The sequence below is a fragment of the Electrona antarctica genome (genome assembly GCF_951216825.1).
Source record: "Electrona antarctica genome assembly, chromosome: 9".
In the NCBI taxonomy this organism is placed as follows: Eukaryota; Metazoa; Chordata; class Actinopteri; order Myctophiformes; family Myctophidae; genus Electrona; species Electrona antarctica.
Genome location: NC_136790.1, coordinates 13214740 through 13239194, shown reverse-complemented (window position 1 = coordinate 13239194; position 24455 = coordinate 13214740). Strand labels below are relative to the sequence as shown.

Genomic DNA, 24455 nt, shown 5'->3' with positions numbered 1-24455 from the left:
TGAGAAATGCTGTGTTTTATTTCCCTTCTGAAATGCTCCCCACTTTGTTTGTTTTATCTTTTTCGTTTTCTGAGAACTTCTACAGATCTTCCAGGAACTGTACATTTAAGCATCCCATGATCCGTCAATAGTGAAAATAAAACAAAGTGACCAACCTGCAGGCTATAGTATCTTGAACTCTGACATTTTAGCCCTCCCAATATAACTCACTACCATCATCAATCACCCACACCACACAGCATTCTTTTTTATAATTACTATCTTATATTCACAATCAATCCGGTTGTCAGCCTGATACTATCGTTTCCCATTTTCCTCCCTGCCAACCCCTCCTCTTCTCCCTCTCTCTCTCTCACCTCTTTTCCCTCCCTTTCTGTCCCTCCCTCCCCCCTCTCTTTCTCCCTCCCCCTCCCCCTACTCCCTCTCAGTCTCTACCTCCTCTCCCTCTCTTGCCTCAGTAGTTCCACAAGCCTCCCAGCTGAGAGGTTGTTCTCTCCTTCATCCGTCAGCACAGTCTCATTTCTCCACACACCAGCTCTGAGTGGAAGCTCAGTAGGGGTGTCTGGGATATTAGTGCGCTGTGGGGGACAGCTCAGGGACTTCCAGCATCAACGGAAAAAGGTAAGCTTCGCCTTGTAGGGCATTATATTTTCAAGCACTGGGAACTGGATAATAGGAAGATGAGAAAGTTGTAGTTTGAAGTCTCTATATAGGTAGTACCATTTATTTCAGTTGATCTGTGGCCCCACACATGTTCAAAGTCGAAGCAAACTCAGTGACCAAACTTAGCACATATTGGCAGTACTGCACATACTATATCAGAGATTAAAATAGGGTGCATTTTGCATCCCAAAATGCAGTTTAAAGTTAAGGGACGCAATAAAACAACGACCTCTGCATCCATGGGATGCACTACTGTACTGTTTTTTAGTCTAGTTTATTTTTCTAGCTTTAGTTATAATAATCATTTCTTCTTCTGTTTTCTACATGAATATAATCACATTATAACCATATAAAATTAAATGGGAGTTAAATGCTGCAATTTATAAAAATGGCAAAATATGACTCCTAACGTCGTTGAAGTGGGACTCATAAAATGTCCCTGGGACTCATCTAAAAGACCATCCCTGCATCCCGGGACTCATTACATTGAAAACCTATTTACATCACTGACTATATAAGTTATGGGCATCATAATACAGATGTTAGTAATATGTCGAGCAGCTTCATTAAATGAATGAGATATGATTTGATCTACCGTTACTCAAGTACAACACACCAAATGCACCAATCACAAGTACCTAATCCTACCTGGAAAATAGAAACGTGCAGCCACATAAAAAGTATTATTGTTTCAACACACAAATCATGAATCCATTTAGTTGACTATTTATCATGGCTTTATTTCATGACTATTTTGCGAGAGAGAGAGAGAGAGAGCAAAGGGAACAACATATGGGAACATTAAAACATGTGATTACAATCACGATTTACAATGTAGGCATTTAGCATACTGTACACTCTTATCCAGTGACTGTGCAGGATTGTGGCCCTAGTCAACACATGCCAGCGTAAATGGTCACGCAAACAAGAGTTCAAAGACAAAATAGCACATGTGATATCATATGATAACACTTTATATATGGTAAGCAATAATAGCCATCTAAGCTAAGTGTCACAGAGAACACCACAGCCAATCAAATATGATCCCAAATCTCATCTCTCAACATTAGTCATTGTCACTGTCTTTTGTAGTCATTGTCAGGCAGTGACAATGACAAATTGATTTTTGCAGCGTTGGTGCGTCCGTGTAAATGTGTCACAATTTCCCCAAAAGAATGTTCAGCACAAACTATCGACAAGAGATGATGCTGCAAAGAAAGTTTTTGTTCTGCCAACATGAAGCTGGGCATGGCGGTGAATCTATATGTGCACCCTGTCCATCATGGCAGTGCTAGATCATGATGTGCCCATGAGTATTCATCAGGAACAGCTAATGGGCCACAGAAGCACGAACCTCTGATTTACCGCCTGTCCTCTGTCAGGCCTAATGACAGGGCAATAGATGCTGCTCATGGAGAAACAGGTGCTGGGAGTGAATGGATGCAAATAAGTGTTGCCATGGGTGATTGTGTGTTTTTTTTTAATTCCCACACAAATGCTCATTTGCAATATTGTTCACACCTAAGTAGTAATTATGGGAAGATAATGGCGCTCTTGATGTAGGGTTTAGTGTCCGGGCCTGGAGTGGGTGGGGGGAAATTGTGTTCAATTCCTCCGCACAAATATTTAAAAAAAATGATAATGGTTTCGCGAGACAATATAACGGTCAATTTACTCTATCAGGATATGCCTGTTTTTTTCCTGAATAAATGTCACACTCGTTAAAGTCCTTCACAATGAGGTTGTGTCCCATCATCCATAGCAGATGTGGCTCAGCGAGCAAGAACAAATCATCTCATCAGATCAGTCATATGCATTGATTGATTGACTTTCTGTCCTGAAAACACGTGCCGTCCCAGTGACTCAATTGCCAAATGTACGCTCTGCCGTATGAAGGTGTTGCGCACCAAAATAGCAGATCTACAAGCTGCTAATGTCTGGCATCCAGCAAGTAGATCAGCTATTTTCAGTGTGCGACACAGTCATGCTGCGCCATATGAATTAAGGCTTAAATTATAATAATAATAATAATAATAATAGCTCAAATTTATATAGCGCTTTGCTAAATACCCAAAGCGCTTTACATAGGAACACTAGGAACAGACTTTAATAAGAAAAAACAAAGCAAAACATAACCGATACAACAACAGTACAGGGTTAAAAAGATAAAAGGATAAACGAGGGAAGGGGGGACATCCTATCCAGACCTCAGCTGGGGAAAGCTATCCTGAAGAGGTGGGTTTTGAGTGAGGTTTTGAATGAGAGGAGAGAGGGAGCAGCTCTGTGATGGTTGGGGAGTTCATTCCAGAGGTTGGGGGCCGAAACATAGAAGGCCCTGTCCCCCCAGGTGCGGTACTTGGCCTTGCGGACCTTCAAGAGGTTGGCTTCACCTTATGACCTACAGTACAGTATAGCCCTGTTGTTGGAGAAGTAAAGGATTCTAGATAAGCTATTCTAACAACTCTTCTAACAACTCTTTACCGTCTAGGGCTGTGTAACTAGTTTGTACTCTAGGTGTTTATTTACCGTGCACTTAATGCGCTCACTCAATTCCAGGTCATTTGGCACCAACAACATTGCATTGCGCTGCACAGCACAACACACACACACACACACCCAGTGATCCAGCTCCCTGCCTGCCTGGACCTGCTGTGTGGAACGTCTCTTTTCCACAGCGACTGGTCCCAGAGGAGAATGGGCAAATCCGAAAGTCAAACGGACATCATGGAAAAATCAACTAAACCTGGGAAGTGCCGTTGGAGCGTTGCCGAGATCAGTTTGTCTGTGCTGTTGTTGGTGGTCAGCTGTGCCCTGTCCGGACTCATAGTCCTGTATACATCTGTTGTCAAAGGTAGGCCCAGGTTCATTGACCCTTTACTGTCCATGGAGGTTATGTGTCATGTGTTTTTGACCCCTAAAAGACGTCCCCGATGTATTGTTGTTGTTGTTCTGAATATTCAGGATACAATTATATTTAGACCTGACATCGAAATAAAAAAAGTCTTCTGAAAGAATTCAAAGATTTGTGCCGCATTTTTCACGATTTTTCAAAAATAGTAGACCTACAAGCGAGTGGTGCGCTATGAGCTTGTAGATCTGCTATTTTTCGATAGCTAAAGTATAACATAATGCTTAGTTAAAACACCAAAAGGGGTTCCTGCCCAGAATGGGTTAAACAAGCCTAGACCAATACAATATAATGTAATATGATATGACATAATATATAATAGCAACATAACTCCATTTCGTTTAATAAATATAATGAAATCCAAAGTCTGAGCTTGAATTTATCAAAATATTTAGCTTCCACTCTGAATATTGCACTTCTTGCCATCATTTGTTTCTCCTTAAGAAGACAAGGGGGGAAAAAAGAGGGAAAAAAAGACTGAATAGACTTTTATTCAGTTCTCTTACATCCCAATACAGAGCAATCTAACAGGCCAGGTGTATCAAGGGGCTCCTCAGGTGGAGGTAAGTACTGCCTCTGTCTGTCCTCATGCTGATAAACTACTTCAATTTACAACTTTATTTATCCCAGAAGGGCCGAATCATGCAGTAAAAACAAACCCACTTCCATTAAAGGACCACTTCACCACTTTTCAACATCTCTTCATATAATTGGTCCTCACTAATGTTCATGATAAAACACCACCATTTTTTCCTACTCAGTCTGTGTCTCATAGGAGGGCTTTGGGCAGTTCGGACACCCGTCCACCAGTGACATCATCATTAGGCAGTTTTTTTTTTAAACAAGATTTGTTTTAAAGTATATTTAGATTTGTATTATCGTGAGAACGATGGCTTCAACTTTTGCATTGCAACTTTTCAGGAAAAGAAAGCCTGCTGTTTCTATTAGCTTGGATTCACCATCGATGATGTCACTGGTGGACGGGTTTCTGAACTGCCCACAGCCTTCCTATGAGACACAGACTGAGTAGGAAAAAATGGTGGTATTTTATCATGAACATTAGTGAGGACCAATTATAGGAAGAGAAGTTGAAAAGTGGTGAAGTGGTCCTTTAAGTATCAGAGACTCGGCAGCACTGCATCAATGAACAAGCATATCATCAGAACAGCAATAAGAACAAATATAAAGTATAGCCAGCTGGCATGGCCAGACTACAGGTAATATCACTGCATAGATATTAGTCTGGAATCTCTGTGTGGAACCTGCATTTACAAAAGGGTGGATGAAATGATGATGAAATGTATTTTTAACTGGCAGGTTCCCACCTCTTGATCATCAATGTGGTGCTCTGAGTGGGTCATGGTCAGGTTCCCACCTCTTGATCATCAATGTGGTGCTCTGAGTGGGTCATGGGAATGGTGTCTGAAAGTCAAACGTCTTTTTGATAGACTGAGTCGCTCTGGATTAAGAGCGTCTGCTAAATGCCTAAATTGTAAATTGAGTAGAAGGAATGAGCTTTTGCACCAATTTAAAAAATAATCAACCACAGGGCCACGATTTGATTCCTCATAATGGAGGAGACTGACTATAACTGAGTCATCTGCAAACTTCAGGACGTATCACTTCTCAAACTGTCATTCTTCTGTCCACACCCCTGGGGTGAACCTGTAGAAAAAGAGAGGTCACCTGACGTGCACTCAGGTTTTGTTGGAGAGGAAGTCAAGCATCCAACCAGCCCGAATCTATACCGACGTATTTAGAGAGTTTGTCCACAAACGGATAGCTTTGGAATGAGTTTTACCCAAAACACATTTAGGGGTAGGGGTAGGGGTAGGGGTAGGGCGACTGTGGCTCAAGAGGTAGAGCAGGTCGTCCAATGATCCATGGGTCGGCGGTTCGAATCCCGGCTCCTCCTGTCTACATGTCGAAGTGTCCTTGAGCAAGACATAATGAACCCCAAATTGCTCCCGATGTGCTGGTTGGTACCTTGCATGGCTTCCGCCGCAATCGGTGTATGAATGTGTGTGTGTGTGAATGGGTGAATGTAATGCACAATCTATGTAAAGCGCCTCAGGGGGCCAGGTGCCTGTCACGTTAGAACTAGTTAGATTAGAGACATCCCTTCTAACTCCTACTCTGGTGCCTATTCAGCCGTGTCAGACAACACAGGGGAATCACTGCTGATAGGACGTCACATTTCCTGTTTAGTATAACCAAATACATGCAAAACACAGCGAACATAACCCAACATCTGAGACTATAGGACTGGTGGGAGTTGTAAATCCTGGGACATGTGCTACGTTAACTGTTGACTTTGGCTTTTCCAGGGCAGCACCATCATTCCAACATCAACAACGTGTGCACAACAGCGGAGTGTGTTACAGCAGGTAACATGGGACTTCTTTGCTTTCTCCCTCTTTTAATTTAATTCACTTCTGTCCATCTGTTCTTGTTTATTAAAAACAAAACGACAGCATTCTAACTGCATCATGGTTTTGGCCTCGCTCTTTCCTTGCGCCCCAAAGCTGCGCGGCTCTTGCAGAACATGGACGCATCTGTGAAGCCTTGTGAGAACTTCTACCAGTATGCTTGTGGGGGTTGGCTGGAGAACTATGTCATCCCAGAGACCAGTTCCCGTCACAGTGTCTTTGACATTCTGAGTGACAAGCAGGAGATTGTCCTCAAAGGTCAGTCATGTCAGCATTGTTTTTTCCCGCTGTTACTGCAGTTATGTTGCCTAATTTATGCCACTTTGTGCGAGCTTGTAGATCTGCTATTTTTGGCACATATCACTGTCGTAGCAGTGTCGTACGTATAATGTTTAAATCAGGCTTATCAGAGTCAAGGATTTAAACATTGTGGGCTGTACCTGTATTATGTGGAGTTCAATGGATAGATTGTGAGCTTCTGCAACCTCCAACCTGTACAACATATCAGTTATTATATAATCAGCGTTACGTGTTAATTATGAGGTTCACTTTTGTTGTAATCTAAGTACTGGACCCTCGTCTGGTTCTGACAGACAGGTAGTGTGTGCAGGCTGGGTGGTGTGTGACAATCCTGTTGAAGTATTCCTTTGGTACGGCGACTGCGGCGGCGGGTACCCGGGAGAACAAATTAACGAGACACGAGACAGTATCACGCTACGGTTCACAAAGTTTATTACACAAACAGGAAACATATATAGTGCTGGATCATAATGACGTGACAATAAGATATGAGACAGAAGAACGTGCCTACTGCAGCAAGGCTGACCTTGCTGCCGCCTAGATGTCTCTCGTAGCCTATCTATAAAGTATGCTACAGTACCGGCAGTACACAATACATATCAAGTACACTGTATCTCAAGTTCAAGTACATAGACTAAGATGTACTGTGCATGGGCTAATATCATAACAACTTTCTTCCTATTTATTTCTATAGTTGTGTGATGAAGGTTCTCTTTGTAGAGAACCCAAAAGTTCAACAAATGAGAAAACTTCTGGCACTCTTTTTGCAGGAATCCTTGAGATGGAGAACAACCAGGCCAGGGATGCTACCAGGAAGGCTAAAACACTGTACAGATCCTGCATGAATGAGAGTAAGTCTCATTCAAACACCAGCTGTTAATGACGTGTGTCTTCTCAACTCAACTCAACTTTATTTATATAGCACATTTATCATGACCAGGTCAACCACAGTGCTGTACAGGTTAAAAGAAAACAAAAAGCAAACAATGCAATATAAACAAACAACTAAAACATAAAAACTTAAGCAGGCATTTGAAATAAAGGTAATTAAAACAATACAATATATAGACAGACTTTAGCAGGCAATCCAAAAAGCACAAACAAAGCAGACATTTGAACAAATGAGGGGAGCAGGGCTACCTCAATGAGGGGAGCAGGGCTACCTCAAGTGACACGTAAAAGCCAAGGACAATAAATACGTTTTAAGCAGAGATTTAAAGGTAATTATGGACTGGGCAGCTCTGATGTGAAAAGGCAAAGTATTCACAGAGCCTGGGGGGCAGCTGCCGCAAAGGCCCGGTCACCCTTTGACCTTTTGTTGGTCGCAATCACATCCAGCTTTAGCTGGTCGGCCCGACCTCAGAGCCCTAGGTGGGTTGTAATTAGAAATGAGGTCTGCGAGGGATGAGGGTGCTAACCCACTGCGAATTATAAAAAAATCACACCCGTGTGAACTGAGTGGTGTAAGGTCTTACAGTTGGGTGCCACCGATATTGTCCCTTATCATTTGACCCATTTAGGCCTGACCTCAACATTTTAAAAAATCCTTCTAAATCCTCCAGTTTTCTGAAATAAATATTTTCACGATTTTTCAAAAATAGCAGACCTACAAGCTCGTAGCGCGCCACTCGGTGGCGCACTATGAGCTTGTAGATCTGCTATTTTTCAATAGCTAAATTATAACAATGTTTAAAACACCAAAAGGGGTTCCCGCCCAAAATGGGTTAACTGTCCTTTTGCGCAGATCACGCAAACATCAGCAAAAAGAAAAGGACAATATCGATGGCCTCCAACTGTATATAGCCTGATCAGCTGTGGTCTGACGTAATGTCTGACGTAATGAAATCACACCCGGGTGAACTGGGTGACCGTAGCAACCATGCTAATTTTTTCTGCACAGACAGACAGACAGACAGACAGACAGACTAACAAAGCCAGTTGTAGGAGTGGTTTACACCACTCAAAAACATACATTAAAATCTTAAAATCAATGCGGAATCGAACCGGGAGCCAGTGAAGCGAGGCTATAGGACTGGAGTGGTGTGATTCTTGGTTCCAGGGAGGGGACGGGCAGCAGCATTTTGGATCAGCTGTTAAGCGCCTGAGCAGCGATTGGTCAATGCCGACATAGAGTGAGTTGCAATAATCCAATCTAGATGAGATGAATGCGTGGATGACCCTCTCCAGGTCATTATGGGAGATATATGGTTTCACTTTAGCTAGCAGTCTGAGATGAAAAAAAGCTGGTTTTGATGACCGAGCTGACCTGCTGATCTGTTCTGTATATGAGGCAACGGATTATACAGAGTGCTGCTTCTCAAAGTGGGGTCTGTGGTCCTCCAGGGGTCCTTGAGGGGGGTTCCAGGGGGGCAACAGAAAATGAGGAACTGTTTAAACCTTAATTGAATTTATTTTTTGGCAATTTTAAAATAGCCGATATCTATGAGCTCACAACGTGTCATGATGCAATCCACTGAGCTTACACATCTGCTATTTTCGAAAGATTGTTGACAAAACGTGTTATGGGTGTCCCTGGCACAAAAACGTTTTCAAATGCGGCCAAATACATTTCAATACGATTTCAGAGTCCTTGACAAGAAAATATGTGTGACTGTGAACCACTGATATAGAGCATATGTCTCATCGCTGCAGTGTCAGAGGAACTGTAGTGTTCTTACATGTGTTGAGTTTGATTGGCGTGGTTTTCTCCGGCAGGCCTCATAGAGGAGCGTGACTCCCAGCCTCTGCTGACGCTCATTGATAGAGTCGGAGACTGGCCTGTTGCCTCAGAAGACTGGAACGCCACTACAGGTAGGGTAAAACAAAACACTAAAACAGACTGTTGCTCACTCACACAAACATCTATTTACAGTAAATAGTTGTCTTTGAAATGTAGTGGAGTGAAGTACAGATCAAATAATGTACTTAACCCATTTAGGCCTGACGTTGAAATAAAAAAAAGGTCTTCTGGAAGAATATATGTTCAAAGATTTGTGCCGCATTTTCACGATTTTTCAAAAATAGCAGATCTACAAGCTCGTATGAGCTTGTAGATCTGCTATTTTTCAATAGCTAAAGTATAACATAATGCTTAGTTAAAACACCAAAAGGGGTAGGTACCCTCACAAAAAAATGCAGTAATCCTGGTCTCTAAACAAACTGCCTCCCCCTGGCCAGCCGGGGCGCCTGATGGAGGGGAAAGGAACTGGTTGGAATAACGTGTTCCTTCCACGCGCTACGTCCAACCAGGGAAACTCCCCCCTGTCAGGTGTAAAGGAGCAACTTGGACACTCAGGCATGAAGGAAGCATGAGTTCAAGTCCGTTGCTCTCCCCATGTCCCCCATATATGGGGACTAGGTTGGCGGAGGGTGTGTAGAGCCCAGGATCACATTAGATAATTGACACAGGGGTGAAAATGGGTTACAACATCGTGGGATAAAAATTATAAAAAAACAAACAAACACCAAAAGGGGTTAAGGGCACAGTACTTGTGCCATTTTCAACCTATCTTTATATAACTGGTCCTCTAATGCTCACGATAATATGGAACCATTTTTGTCTACTCACTCTTTGTCTCAGAGGAGGGCAGCCTGTGGACAGTTCAGAAACACGCCTACCAGTGACATCAAACGATGAGGAATTCAAGCTAATAGAATAGATCTATTCCTGGAAAGTTAGCAAGCTATAATGGAAGCCATTATTCTCACGTTAATAAAAAAATCAAAATACACATTTTGAAATCTTGTTTGAAAAAGAAAATCTGCCTAACGATGATGTCACTTGTAGGCGGCTGTCTGAAAAAAAGTTGTACCATTTGCATTAGTGAGGAACAATTATATGAAGATGTGTTGAAAAACAGATGAAGTCGTCATTTAAGTAAATATACTTTGTTACTGTCCACTATTGGAGTGGGGTAGAGTTGCGGTTCTCAATCAGGCCTCTGATTGGTCTCTTAAGACTGCTCTGCTCTTTGCCAAGCTGTTGTGCCTCTGTAATTAAATGCAGTAGAGGACGTTGGCTCGAACAGAATTAACCACACGCAACTGGCATCTGCGCACACGGATATATGAGTATATCCTGCTTCGTGTGTGCACCGTGTTTACTTCCACGAGAGTTTTGTTTTTTAGGAAGCCATGTATGTTGGCCATGGTCTGTAATCTTAGGCCGCTGTGACTAAAATGAAGAGATAATTTCTACCTGTTATCACAGAGTGGAGCCTTGAGGACACACTGGCGACGCTCACTGCTCACTTTAACATGAATCCTGTGCTGGAAATTCGCGTGTGGCTGGATGACAGGGACTCAACTCGCCATGTCATTTACGTAAGGAGTTTGGACACCTGCAACACATGGAGCTTTAGCTACGCAATGTCTACAGCAAAGACATTCATTACAACAGGGTGGTCATAGTCCAAGTTAATGAAATGACAGTGCATGCACATCCAACAAGCCCAGTTCAGGACAAACAACAATACATACAAGTATCAGTCTATGAAAACAAGCCCAAAAGAAGCAATTACAGGCCACATGAACACTTTGACAGTATGTCAGTTATGACAGTATAACAGTACTTTGACAGTACTTTGACAGTATGTCAGTTATGACAGTATGACAGTACTTTGACAGTACTTTGACAGTATGTCAGTTATGACAGTATGACAGTACTTTGACAGTACTTTGACAGTATGTCAGTTATGACAGTACTTTGACAGTACTTTGACAGTATGTCAGTTATGACAGTATGACAGTACTTTGACAGTATGTCAGTTATGACAGTACTTTGACAGTACTTTGACAGTATGTCAGTTATGACAGTATGACAGTACTTTGACAGTACAGTATGTCAGTTATGACAGTACTTTGACAGTACTTTGACAGTATGTCAGTTATGACAGTACTTTGACAGTACTTTGACAGTATGTCAGTTATGACAGTATGACAGTACTTTGACAGTACAGTATGTCAGTTATGACAGTACTTTGACAGTATGTCAGTTATGACAGTACTTTGACAGTACTTTGACAGTATGTCAGTTATGACAGTATGACAGTACTTTGACAGTATGTCAGTTATGACAGTACTTTGACAGTACTTTGACAGTATGTCAGTTATGACAGTACTTTGACAGTACTTTGACAGTATGTCAGTTATGACAGTACTTTGACAGTACTTTGACAGTACTTTGACAGTATGTCAGTTATGACAGTACTTTGACAGTACTTTGACAGTATGTCAGTTATGAACACTGAACTGAAGTTATGAACATGAACAACACATGAACAACACATAACTGAACAACACATGACAACTGAACAACACATAACAACTGAACAACTGAACAACACATAACAGAACAACTGTTATGTGTTGTTCAACAACACAACACAGAACAACTGAACAACACATAACAACAATAACATAACTGAAGTTATGAACACTGAACTGAAGTTATGAACATGAACACTTTGAACCTAATATACAGTATGTCAGTTATTTGAAAATAGACCATCTACAAGCTCACAACGTGTTGCATCATGAGCTTGTAGATCTGCTATTTTCAAAGAAAAATGTTGGAAAAGAATGTTTTTGAAAATGGGGCTCTCACATCCTGGCACAAATCTGTACTTGGCCACATGAAAAAGTTTGAGAACCACTGATTCAAACAACATTCACGAAGCAAGCCCAAATAAGCAACTACACAAGCCCAAAAACCACAACCCACAACTACTAATTATTTACAAGCAAAAACAGAAAAACAAGAACGAAGTTCATCTGCAGGAATGAATATTACTGATGAAGATCCTTATGTGATTCAAACATTATAACAATAAGCAGTGGAGCATATTTTGACAGTGTGCAGACCTTGTTTTTTTCCCTTTTTTTTTTTTTTTTACATTATCCAAGTTAATACTTTGTTTATTCTTCATTATCAGATTGACCAGCCAGCACTCGGGATGCCATCCAGAGACTATTACTTCAACGATGGAAACTACAAAAGGGTGATGCATCCATTCTAATGTTGTGCTGCTACTAAAAGGCTTTCTTACCTTTCTTTGTAGTTGTTACGTCCCCACCAAAGAGGTCCAGGTGTTATTTTGTGCAAAAGCGCCTTATTGGCTATTTCCCCTACCATAAGCCCTCAATGAATTGCATTGGATTGAATGGGAATTGAATGGGGCTATGGGGTGTTGTGCTAATTAGCTTATTTCCATTTTTTTTTGTATATATCCTCTCTTCATAATGTAAATAATATCCCAAGCGGCACACTTTACTACTTATTTCGATGGAAATAAGCGAATTAGCACAACACCCCATAGCCCCATTCAATTCCCATTCAATGCAATTAATTGATGGCTTATGGTAGGGGAAATAGCCAATAAGGAGTTTTTGCACAAAAAAACACCTGGACCTCTTTGGTGGGGACGTAACAACTACAAAGAAAGGTAAGAAAGGTAAGAAAGCCTTCTAGCATGGAATTCTCCTTTAAAAAAACCCTAAACTAAAAACAATAGGGCCCTACTTTGACTTATCCCTTATGCCTAAAGTAATCTTATTAAGCTTTAAAGCTTCAAAAATACTAAAATCAACGCATTGTGAGCTTGTAGATTGGCTATTTTTACTATTTTAAAATGTATTTGAATGGAAAATGCTTAATAAGATAATTTTAGGCATAGAAGGATAAGGCCGCGCAAGGTAGTAAGTAGTCTCTATACCTCACATCCAGACAATGTGAGACAGGATGTACTGATACTGAACTGTGTGAAAACAATTTGGAAATTAACCGAAAGAGAAAACACGCTTTATGAAATAAATGCAACATTTTTGGGGCGGTCCATCATATTGGGACGGTATATTAAACCGGTGGTTTTCTCCAGTGTCCGAGTCGATTAGATTTCCCCAAATCTAAGCAGAGAAAAGGTAAACAATAGCTATATGGGCCACTTTCAACCTGGCGTTACTAGTTTGGCATCTCATTATAGGCAGACATTTTCATACATTTTCTCAAATGTTCACAAATCGCTATTTGTCATGTAATAGGGCTTAAGTTGTTAATTTGTTCATTTTCTTCCTCCACAATTGTGTATCAGGTACGAGAGGCCTACCTGCTTTTCATGGTCTCAATTGCCAAAATAGTTCGTGAGGACAGGAACCTAACTCAGGATGACGACGGTGTTTGGGAGGAGATGGTGCAGGTGCTGGAGCTGGAGACGGACATTGCCAACGTGAGTACCAGACACAACAGGAAATGTAACTGTGGAAAAGCGGGGGAAAAGGAACCAATAATGACAAGATGACAGATGAGAAACCTCCTCCTTTACAGTTATAGAACCAGGCTTCTGAGTTTTAGTAAAAGGCAAAACATCAACAGAACCTTTATTTTTTACACAATTTATTTTAGAGACATGCAGCAAAGGTTGTCATGAACAGGACTTGAACACGCAGTGCGCTGTCAGTGTCAGGCCTACTATACATGTGGCATGCACCTGGACCACTAGGCCCCAGAACCCTTTTGTCGTGCTCAACACTATTCACTTGACAAAAGTGACCCATTGTAAGTATAAATTTGTCTTTATTCTGTTTCCTAACAGGCTACATCCCCGGTTGAAGAGCGTACGGATGTCACCATTCTCTACAACAAGATGACACTCACTGAGCTACAGGACACGTTTGGTTTTAATGTAAGTGTGCTTGCTTTTATATTACGCCTCAAATTAAATGGACCAAGTGCAAATTCTGATTCATTAAAATGCTAACAGCCTAGAGGCCAGAAGGTCATTAGCTCAAATTCATGGAATGTCTGGGAAATATTATTGCCCTTCTCCCCATGAACAAGTTAAAACAACTAGAAAAGTGTGCTATAGTCTCTGACCTGCAGCCGTCCGGCCTGGTAATTAACCACTAGGAGAATATTCGGTGAAAATAGTAGATCTACAAGCTGACAACTTAGCGCGTAGTTCGGATATTTCGGTTGAAGAGGTTTGGTTTATAGGGGAAAGGGGAAAACCCCCGGGGGACCCCAGTCAACAAAGTATATCAAATGTGGTTAACCTCCATCACGTTGAGAAATAGTTCATCACATAAAACTGTGGTTGTTTTGACAGTTTCTTGGGTGTGAATGAATATATGACTGTGGGGCAGTGGTGGACAACTAAGTGAATGAATATATGACTGTGGGGCAGTGGTGGACAACTAAGTGAATGAATATATGACTGTGGGGCAGTGGTGGACAACTAAGTGCATTTTCTCAAGTACTGTACTTAAGTACAATTTTACTTTATTTATTTCTCTATATTTCAAAACTTTATACTTGTACTCCTACATCTCTGAGGCAAGTATGCTTTTTACTCCACGACAATTAGTTGACAGTTATTACTAGTTAGTTGTAGTAACAAGCTAAATCTGTAAAGTAACTTACCGTAATTTACAGATTTAGGTTATTACTACAAGTCATACATAACTGTAGGCTACATTTCACTTGAGCTGTTTGAAAAGAGTTAATCTACATTCTACAAGCTCTCAACCCGTCAGGTTGTGAGCTTGTTTTTGATATGAGAATAACAATAATTTGGTCCACACACTCTATCCAGCGAAATGTGGTATCTGCATTTGTCCTAGCCTATCAGGAGCAGTGGACGCTACGCTACAGGGGCAGTGCCTCCTGCCTGAGGGAGCAGTTAGGCCGGGGTTACGTTTCTGGCACTTGGACGTGGACCGAGGACCTTCTGTTTCCCTGTTAGCCAAACAATACTCACGACCAAACCCATCATAACGGACATACAGAAAAAAATACAAAAACTTAACTCGGGAATCACAGAAGCATGGTGTTCTCTGCTGCGGTGCTGGGGAGATAATGTGAGCTGGTAACAGCTCCACTAATCATGAATGTGGTACAGCTGGACAGGGCGGTGCAGCCTCATTTGATTGCAGCCAGGTGAGGTCCACAGCATACTGTAGTGTACATAGACCACAGCAACAGTGTAGTCAGTCACTAAAGACTAAATGGAACACATAATACAAGTATTGCTGTAGAGTGAGGTGTGCATATATGCAAGCATATAACAGGGCCTGTCTACCCACTCAGCTGATCCCCCTCCCCTCTGGTCATTCATTTTTATGGCCTGTGGGAATGTGATTTATCCCTGCTTCTGGTTACACTGAATTAAATACATGCAGTTCATTTTGAGATATGTCTGACTGTCTGACATGTGTGATTGAAATATCACAATTTAAACAACTTAGTTACAAACAATAATGCATGTTAACCCCCTGGCGCCCCTATTTTGGTTTCTGCAGGGTTTTAACTGGACACGGTTTGTACAAGGTGTCATGTCCAACGCTGGACATGTTGATGTCCAGCAGGAGGAGGAGGTGGTGGTCTACAGCTCTCCCTACCTGGAGAAGATGAACCAAGTTCTCGCCAGACATAGCGTCAGGTCAGCCTGTAAAAAGAGTTCATAACAGCTATTAAATCATAATCATAGTATTATAGTATTATAATTATTTCGGAAATGAATGCCCTACTTTTTGCCATTTTTGCTATTTCTTTTTTTTGCTGAAAAGTAAAGGCTCATACATAGTCTGGATTTTCGGTGGTTAGGTGACCACCGAACTACAACATGACGTCACAAGCCGCGGTGAAGAGCAAACCACCGCCACCGCTCCAGCCCTTCTCTCTGTTTTTACTCACCACCGCTCAACGTTATTTCAGCTCCGGTGGTCAGCTCACCACCGGAGCGGTGGTCACCTCACCACCGAAAAACCAGACTATGAATAGGCCTTAAAGGTTTTGGACATACAAGATTTCCACCTGTCAGCTACGAATACATTTTGTATGGGTTCTGTAGCATGACCAGTAGATTCCCCTCTATGCTTCCAGAACTATGCAAAACTACCTCACATGGCAGCTTATCAAGGGTCGGGTCAGCAGTCTGAGCCGTCGTTTCAAAGACGACAAAGCCAGAGCTCAGTACACAAAGGTAAGAATGTAACCATGCAAGAAATTGAGGTACCTTAGTTAAAACAGTGATTCTCAGACATTTTCATGTCAAGGAGGACCCCCAAATTGATATGTCTGCGGATGCCCATCTGTAAAGATGCGGTTCCAGGGACCCCCATAGGATGCCCATCTGTAAAGATGCGGTTCCAGGGACCCCCATAGGATGCCCATCTGTAAAGATGCGGTTCCAGGGACCCCCATGAGAGAAGATTTGTGTAGCCTACAAGCTCACAGTGCTTGTAGATCATGTATTTTCAAATAAAGAACAAATATTTCTTTGAGAATCTGTGACATGACATTACTGTGTGTGTGTGTGTGTGTGTGTGTGTGTGTGTGTGTGTGTGTGTGTGTGTGTGTGTGTGTGTGTGTGTGTGTGTGTGTGTGTGTGTGTGTGTGTGTGTGCGCGTGTGTGCGTGCGTGCGTGCGTGCGTGCGTGTCAGGCTCTATATGGGACCACAGTAAAGGATGCTCGGTGGCGTGGTTGCGTGAGCTATGTCCAGGGCAGCATGGAAAACGCAGTTGGGGCTTTATATGTGCGTGAGACCTTTGCTGGAGAAAGTAAGCGCATGGTGAGTGTCAGAGAATTCACATATAACATTCCTATTCTGCCATTCATTGCATGCAGAAAAGTCTGTAGAAAACTTTTCTCAGCCTTGAAAGACAAATGAGGAGCCAGCTGTGCCTCCATACTAGCTTAGTTTGAACCCCTAGTTGTTACAAAATCCCTGTGACTCTTGAATTAATTCAATTCAATTGATCATACATTCAATTAAATTATCATCATACAAATAATTGATTAATGATTGAAATGTGTTTTTGGCATTGGAATTTTAAAGTGGTTAAAAGTGCATGGACAATGTGGTGGAAAAATGGAAATATGTCATTGCAATTCATTGAATCCAGATGTTTTATGCAAATTCATGGAAAATATTCTGACGATTGTTAAAAAATTATTGCAATTAGCTCAAATAATCGTGCTTAGGCGAGTGTAACAATTGTTTCAGGCCTAGGTATGGCAAACTTTTAGATAAAGCCCTCACACGAGATATCAAACCAATCAGTGCTATATTGAGTTAACAAGAGTTTTTTGTTGTTGCATATTGATTGAAATATCACATCTAATCTAAGGAGTTTCAGGAGTTTGGCCAGGAGTAGGCTGAGCTGTGGACATTGCTCTTGTTTTTATGTATGTAATTTAGTTTTTTGTTTTCAGTGTTATGTCAAACGTATGCATATGTGTTGCATACAAGGCTGCTGGGTGGCAAGACAAATTTCAGTGTGGGCTGACAATAAAGTACTATATCATATCATATCAATAACTAAACTATATCATATGTGTACAGGTCAGTGACCTCATCAGTAACATCCAGGAAGCGTATGTGGAAACCCTGGAGGAGCTGAGCTGGATGGACACTCATACTAAGGAGAAGGCAAGAGAGAAGGTATTTCCTAAATTTTTATCCCACGATTTTGTAAACCATTTTTTCACCCAGTGTCAATTATCTAATGTAATCCTGGGCTCTACACTCCCTCTGCCAATCTGGGGAGAGCAACGGACTGACCTCACCTTCCTTCAATGCATGAGGAGTCCAAGTCGCTTCTTTTCACCTGACAGGGGGGAGTTTCCCTGGTTGGACGTAGCGTGTGGAAGGAACACGTTATTCCAACCCGGCTGGCCAGGTGAAGGCAGTTTAGAGACCAGGATTACTGCATGTTTTATGTGAGGTTACCTACCCTAGGAGACACGGGGAGAACATGCAAACGCCACACAGAAAGCATGGCTTTTTGAACATGAGCTCTTCGCATTTGGTGAATCTTTTTTTTCTTCATTTATTTAAATTGTATCGTACAAATGATTGTTTATCAATTTATTTATTTATGTAAATGATGCCTATAGTGCAGCTTTTGGTAATTCAATGTAACTTTTTGACATCTTGTAATAATACATTTATTCATAGCATGTCGAACCTTTCTTTGCACTAGTATGAACATTAACCACTTTCAACATGGCGAAAAATAGAATACTGTACATACTTCATCATCATCATACAACAAAGCATATTGAGCTCAAGCGGTCAAGAGAGGATTCTCAGTTTTATAGTTACTTTTAACCATGATCGATACTGTATGTTTTGCAGGCAATGGCCATTACGGAGCATATAGGCTATCCAGACCATATTTTAGACGACAACAATGAGAAACTTGACAAAGAGTATGCCCATGTAAGTAAGGACTCGCTTTCTCTCCTGTCCTTTACTTACTTACTTACACACTACATGAGAGATCCATTGTAATCCCGGATCATGTTTTCAATCAATTCAATGTCTCTCATTTCAGCTCAATTTTAGTGAGGATAAGTATTTTGAGAACACCCTTGCGAACCTTGAGACTGAGGCGAGGAAGAGTCTGAAGGGACGCAGAGAGCCGGTTGACCCTGACTTGTAAGTAAGCGGTTGCTGGACATCCAGCCCCTCAGGCAGTAAATAACACAGGAATCCAGTGGTGGAAAGTAACTATTTTCGCTATTTTCAAAATTATTCAAGTAATATATCTAACCCCCCCTTTTGTTTTAAAAATGGAACCCTGCAGAACTCTATTCACTGCACGCAGGTTCTCAATGCATAAAGTCCCTATAAGGTCTAAATATTTCACTGTTGTCTAAGCCTTAGACCTTAGACTCTAAGGCTATCACAACACCATTACACAGAAGTAGCCTAAGATTTAGACTCTCGTAGAGGTATTTTTCGATTCTGACATCATCTCTCTACATTGGCAGCACCCCCTAGGGGCCAATGTTCTGACATCATCTCTCTACATTGGCAGCACCCCCTAGGGGCCAATGTTCTGACATCATCTCTCTACATTGGCAGCACCCCCTAGGGGCCAATGTTCTGACATCATCTCTCTACATTGGCAGCACCCCCTAGGGGCCAATGTTCTGACATCATCTCTCTACATTGGCAGCACCCCCTAGGGGCCAATGTTCTGACATCATCTCTCTACATTGGCAGCACCCCTAGGGGCCAATGTTCTGACATCATCTCTCTACATTGGCAGCACCCCCTAGGGGCCAATGTTCTGACATCATCTCTCTACATTGGCAGCACCCCTAGGGGCCAATGTTCCGTTGTGCATTTACAATGGCGTGAAATCCAAGATGGATGCCAGATTCCGAGAGACACTTTTTTTTTATTGAAAACAACACACCGTAAACTTTCAAGCGCAGAACGTAGGCCAAGCTGAGAAGTGGGGCAGCAACGTAAGCACCTTAGATTTTGCATATGTACATGTTAAGAGTGATTATAGGTCCGCGAGCAAAAAATTGAAAGCCCATGAGTAATGAAGTCTTAGGGCCGATTCATACTCCTATTTTACCGCTGTAGTGCCGAAATGATTTCGGCTCGTCAGAAATTTTCAGTAGCACCGAAGAGCCGACTTTAGGACGGTACCCGCCCCCCCGAACCTCAAATGACGTCACATTGTAGGCTCTACAGAGCCGAACCGACTTTTATTCAGCTCTAAAATAGGAGTATGAATCAGCCCTTAGACTCTCGTAGAGAGATGATGTCAGAATCGAAAAAGACCTCTATGAGAGTCTAAATCTTAGGCTAACACAGAAGCATATTCACTGTGTGAAGTTCAGACTCACACGAGTCACACCACAACGTCCTGTAACCAAACAAAATCTGGATCCGTTTTTAATTCGTTTTTTTTTCTCCAATGTTCTCTAAGGTGGTTCGTTGGTGCTGCCGAAGTGAATGCATTCTACATGCCAAACAAAAACCAGATTGGTAAGAGATTTATTTTTACGGGGCGTTAGCCCCTCCTATGTCCAGCTTTGAGGGTTTGTGCACACACAAACATTGAATGTCATTGACAATGGATGGCCAACTTTGAACATTGTGTAAACACAAATATTGAATGAGACCAGTTATACTGTTACTGTACCATACAGATTGGTTAAAAGATTGGTGTATGGATCCCAAAACGTATACCAATCGCTCATCCCTGCTATCGATCTTTCTTTTACTGCAATAGTTGTGGTGCAGTCAGTAACCTGGAATGAGATTCTGCTAAAGTTACATAATAGTTGATATATTTCTGGCTTTAAATGGCTTCATAAGAATCTTTGTGGCCACCGACTTGGCTGATGAAACAATACTTGGGCTGCCACAAGCCTATTTTCTGTTTTCCTCAAAGTTTTCCTATGTTTTCCTCCAAATCGTTTCAATTCCCCGGTTAAATATCGAAATAACTGAAAATATACCCCCCCCCCCCCCCCCCCCCCAGAAAACCATATGTTGCTGGTGGTATTTAGTGTATATTGCTCGCATTCATCAGTTTGGATCTGTGCTGTCCATCTTAAGCCAGATTCATGTTTCAGAAACAGAATCAGCCGACATTTCAGTAAAAAGTGCAGTTGTAACTCAACCAGTTCTCTATAGACTACAGGGGTTTAAAACCCATTTTGGGCGGGAACCCCTTTTGGTGTTAGCATTATGTTATGCTTTAGCTATTGAAAAATAGCAGATCTACAAGCTTGTAGGTCTGCTATTTTTGAAAAATCGAAGAACGACTGACATAGAAACATAGCTTTTTCAGAAAACTGTCAGGATGTAGAAGACATTTTTAGAATCTGATCTCAGGTCAAAATGGGTTAAGTAATTAATGAATTTTCAACTGTAATTGTGCAGTATTTCCTGCTGGGATTCTGCAGCCACCATTCTTCAGTAAGCAGCAGCTCCAGGCCCTGAACTTCGGTGGAATAGGAGTGGTCATTGGACATGAGATCACACACGGATTCGACGATAATGGTAATCCATCACTGGTATGGTATTTAATAGACGCCATGACTCACGACACCGGGCACGATTTCATCACAGGCATTTTACGAGATCAGAAATAATAAATACACTTTATCATAATGGCTATTTGTCATTTTTTATAATCATTTGTTATCGGTCGGCCAGCGACCAGTGATTCATCACAACAGTATTGTCCAACTCAATATGTTGCATCATATTTCAAGAATACATTTTGACTTGGTTGATTTATGTTTGGTTTTGCAGGGCGTAATTTTGACAAGGACGGAAATATGCTCAACTGGTGGAGTAACTTCTCTGCGGAGCACTTTAAAGACCAGTCACAGTGCATGGTGCAACAATATGGCAGCTTCAACTGGGAGCTTGCAGGTGGACAAAACGTGAGTAATGCTTACACTTGGGAGCACGCTGGTGTCGTGTGCCAAAAACAGTCGAACTACAAGCTCACAATGTGTCACGCTGCGACACGTTGTGAGCTTGAAGATCTTCTATTTTTGGTCAACTAAGTATGTATCAGACTATCTATGGGACACATTGGTTCGATAAGTAGCATGTTAAAGATGGAGTGCCGTGAATTTTTTTCCACCCTAAAACATGGCCATCAGCTCTTATTGTTATTATAAGGAGGTGTAATTTTTTTTTTTAAGTGTACAGTATTTGTTAAAATGTTGTTTTTATGTGGGCACGCCCACCAGTTCATTAAGTATGCCTGGTTTGCCTGGTGGGTGGTGATGGGTGGTGATCCACCTGAACTGAAGCCGCACCCACAGCTGTAGTTGTATGATAAAGGGGGAGGGGTTAGGGGAGGGGCTGATAGTGTGGTGTCACTATATTACTGTTTATTTCATTGGCCCGTTTGACTGTCAAGGGTTCAGCCTCCAGGAAGAAACCCTAAATACAAAGTTAATACACCATTGCACATAAAAACGACTCCAGGGTGTCTAATGAAGTACTGTCACCTCATAGACACATGAAAAACTGGAAAAATAAAAAGATTGTGGCACTCCATCTTTAAAAATATTATGTTTTTGTCCCTAATGTTTGACTATTAAACACCTTTTATTAAGTAACCCTCTGAATTACTACTTCCATGTTTGTTTGTTCATGGTTTTATCTGTGTGACTGCAGATCAGTGGAATCAGCACCCTGGGAGAGAATATTGCGGACAATGGAGGAGTTCGTCAGGCTTATAAGGTTGTCTTTTTGTCGTCACAACATCACAAAACCACATTCCACAAATATGAGAATTACAATTATTCGGGGAAACCCTGCTAGCCACACACATTTTTTCCTAAACATTTGAAATGTGTTTTTAATGTGAATGTGAACTGTATGTCTTCCACCTGTGTTTACAGGCCTATTTGAAATGGGTGGAGCGAGAGGGTGAAGAGCTTTGTTTACCAGGTTTAGACATGGATCACAAGCAACTTTTCTTCCTTAACTTTGCCCAAGTGAGTAACAAAAATGTGACTAAATTTGATCGAGAGACTGCCATTGGATTTTTTTGAATTTTCGCTTTTTCATATCATTTGAAAGCAGGGAATCTTAGCTTCAAATTGACATATTGGTTGTTCAGTTTGACCCACCAGTTTTGGAGATATGGCTTATAGAGTAATGTCTTGCAGAAAACAGCGAGTTGAGAAAAAAGGCTTGAAAGGTTCACTTCTGTGGTCTCTAACATTACACCTAGCTACATGTTTAAGCATTTATTTACATGTCGATTTCAGCTCTGACACTTATTTCAGACATGCTCTAGTATGTGAAGAGTCTGCCTGTGCTATTAACTCATTTTTGGAAAAAAATAAAATGGCAGTCTCTCAGTCAAATGTGGTCACAAATCACGAAGGAGGAATTTGTGATTGCGGCGGAATAAATACATCAGCAGACAAAGGGTTGATTTAAACCATTTCTCCACTTAGAGGTGCCAAGAACAAAAGCCCACAGGGGACTTGTTTTACCCCCTGCACGCTTGGTTTTCAAGGGGGGGAAAAAAAGAGTCAAACATCCGAAAAGGGGAGCTGAAAGGGTCACCTCATTCCAAATAATTTCTACACTATGTGACACTGGGGGGATCTGGGGGGTCTGGGGGGCAGCCAAAGTCAAGACCACTGTGTTCCAGATAAAGGAAAACATAAGTCTGTTTGTCAGTCATGGACAGAAAACGGGTCAAATAGCCAGTATAAATTTATATAGCCAATAAGCATAACACCCACAACTCACTCTGTAGGGATTATGAGTTGTTGTGTGGAGTAAAACACAACAAAGGTTCCATTGAAATGTCAATGTTTCAAGACATCTGATACACGGAACGGAACAGAACGGAACAGAACAGAACAGATTGTTTTTCGGTTTTATTTCTTCTGGAATAAAGTTTGTTCCTAGTGTTTTATGTAAAGCGCTTTGGGTATTTAGAAATATAAATTTGAGCTATTATTATTGTTATTATTATTATGTTAATAAGAATAATTATAATAAATTCTAAGATTTAAAGTGCTATAACAGATGGGATGAAGAACCACAGAACAGACAATGATGTATGTCAGGGTCTATTGCTGCTTTAATATTTGTAGTAGTATTTTATTGTGATTGTCTCCATTAACGTCCATGCCACTGCCTCCAAGCTGAAGGAATACATTTATCTTTCCAGGTGTGGTGTGGTGCCTATCGGCCTGAGTATGCCAGCCAGTCCATCAAGACCGACACACACAGTCCCTTAGAATATAGGTTAAGACCTTTAATATGATTAACCATTGATACAATCACGAAAATATGTGTTCTCCAGCTCTCATACTCTGTAATCTGTATCTCTCGTTTTCAGGGTACTTGGGTCCCTCCAGAACTTCGAAGCTTTCTCTGAAGCATTCCAGTGCAAGAAAGGTAGTGTAATGAATCCTGAAATGAAATGTCGGGTCTGGTAGAAAGTTGTCCTACTTGTATTCAATACTTGATCTTGTCGACTCAAAAGAACAAGGTTCTTCAACCCACAGAGAGAATTCTGCATCCGATGTATTTACACAATAGATTTTACACGCACATGGATTGGATAATGAAAATAGACACTTGCTTTGGATATCTATAACATCTCAATTTTAGAAGTATTGTCTGTGGATGAATAGGTCACCTGTTCTTGCTTACAAGTGGTTTTGCTTCCTACTGCGGTGAGTGACGAGTGGCTCTGTGAGTGAAAAAGACTCCATAGAAAACCAAGGCGTTCTAGAAAGGTTAAAGCCTATAGCTGGCCTGAAATGCTTTATCAGCCTTTTTTTTTTTAAATGAATCCCTGAAAATAATCTCTTGTGCTGATTCATTGCCATTTGGCAGTAAATTGCCTCGGT

At 41.4% G+C, this 24455-nt stretch overlaps 1 protein-coding gene across 1 annotated transcript; it reads left to right on the top strand.

The window, feature by feature from the left end:
• Window positions 1-441: 441 nt before the first annotated feature.
• Window positions 442-24382, top strand: mmel1 (membrane metallo-endopeptidase-like 1). Its single transcript, XM_079509377.1, has 24 exons — window positions 442-621; window positions 3220-3514; window positions 4090-4134; window positions 5899-5958; window positions 6097-6258; window positions 7071-7151; window positions 9016-9111; window positions 10511-10623; window positions 12234-12299; window positions 13389-13523; window positions 13890-13979; window positions 15595-15734; window positions 16178-16277; window positions 16738-16866; window positions 17641-17739; window positions 18436-18519; window positions 18635-18738; window positions 20030-20088; window positions 20992-21111; window positions 21367-21500; window positions 22249-22314; window positions 22476-22571; window positions 23768-23844; window positions 23939-24382. The coding sequence occupies exons 2-24, from the start codon at window positions 3358-3360 to the stop codon at window positions 24036-24038; spliced, it is 2313 nt and encodes a 770-aa protein (XP_079365503.1). The 5' UTR covers window positions 442-621; window positions 3220-3357; the 3' UTR covers window positions 24039-24382.
• Window positions 24383-24455: the final 73 nt, after the last annotated feature.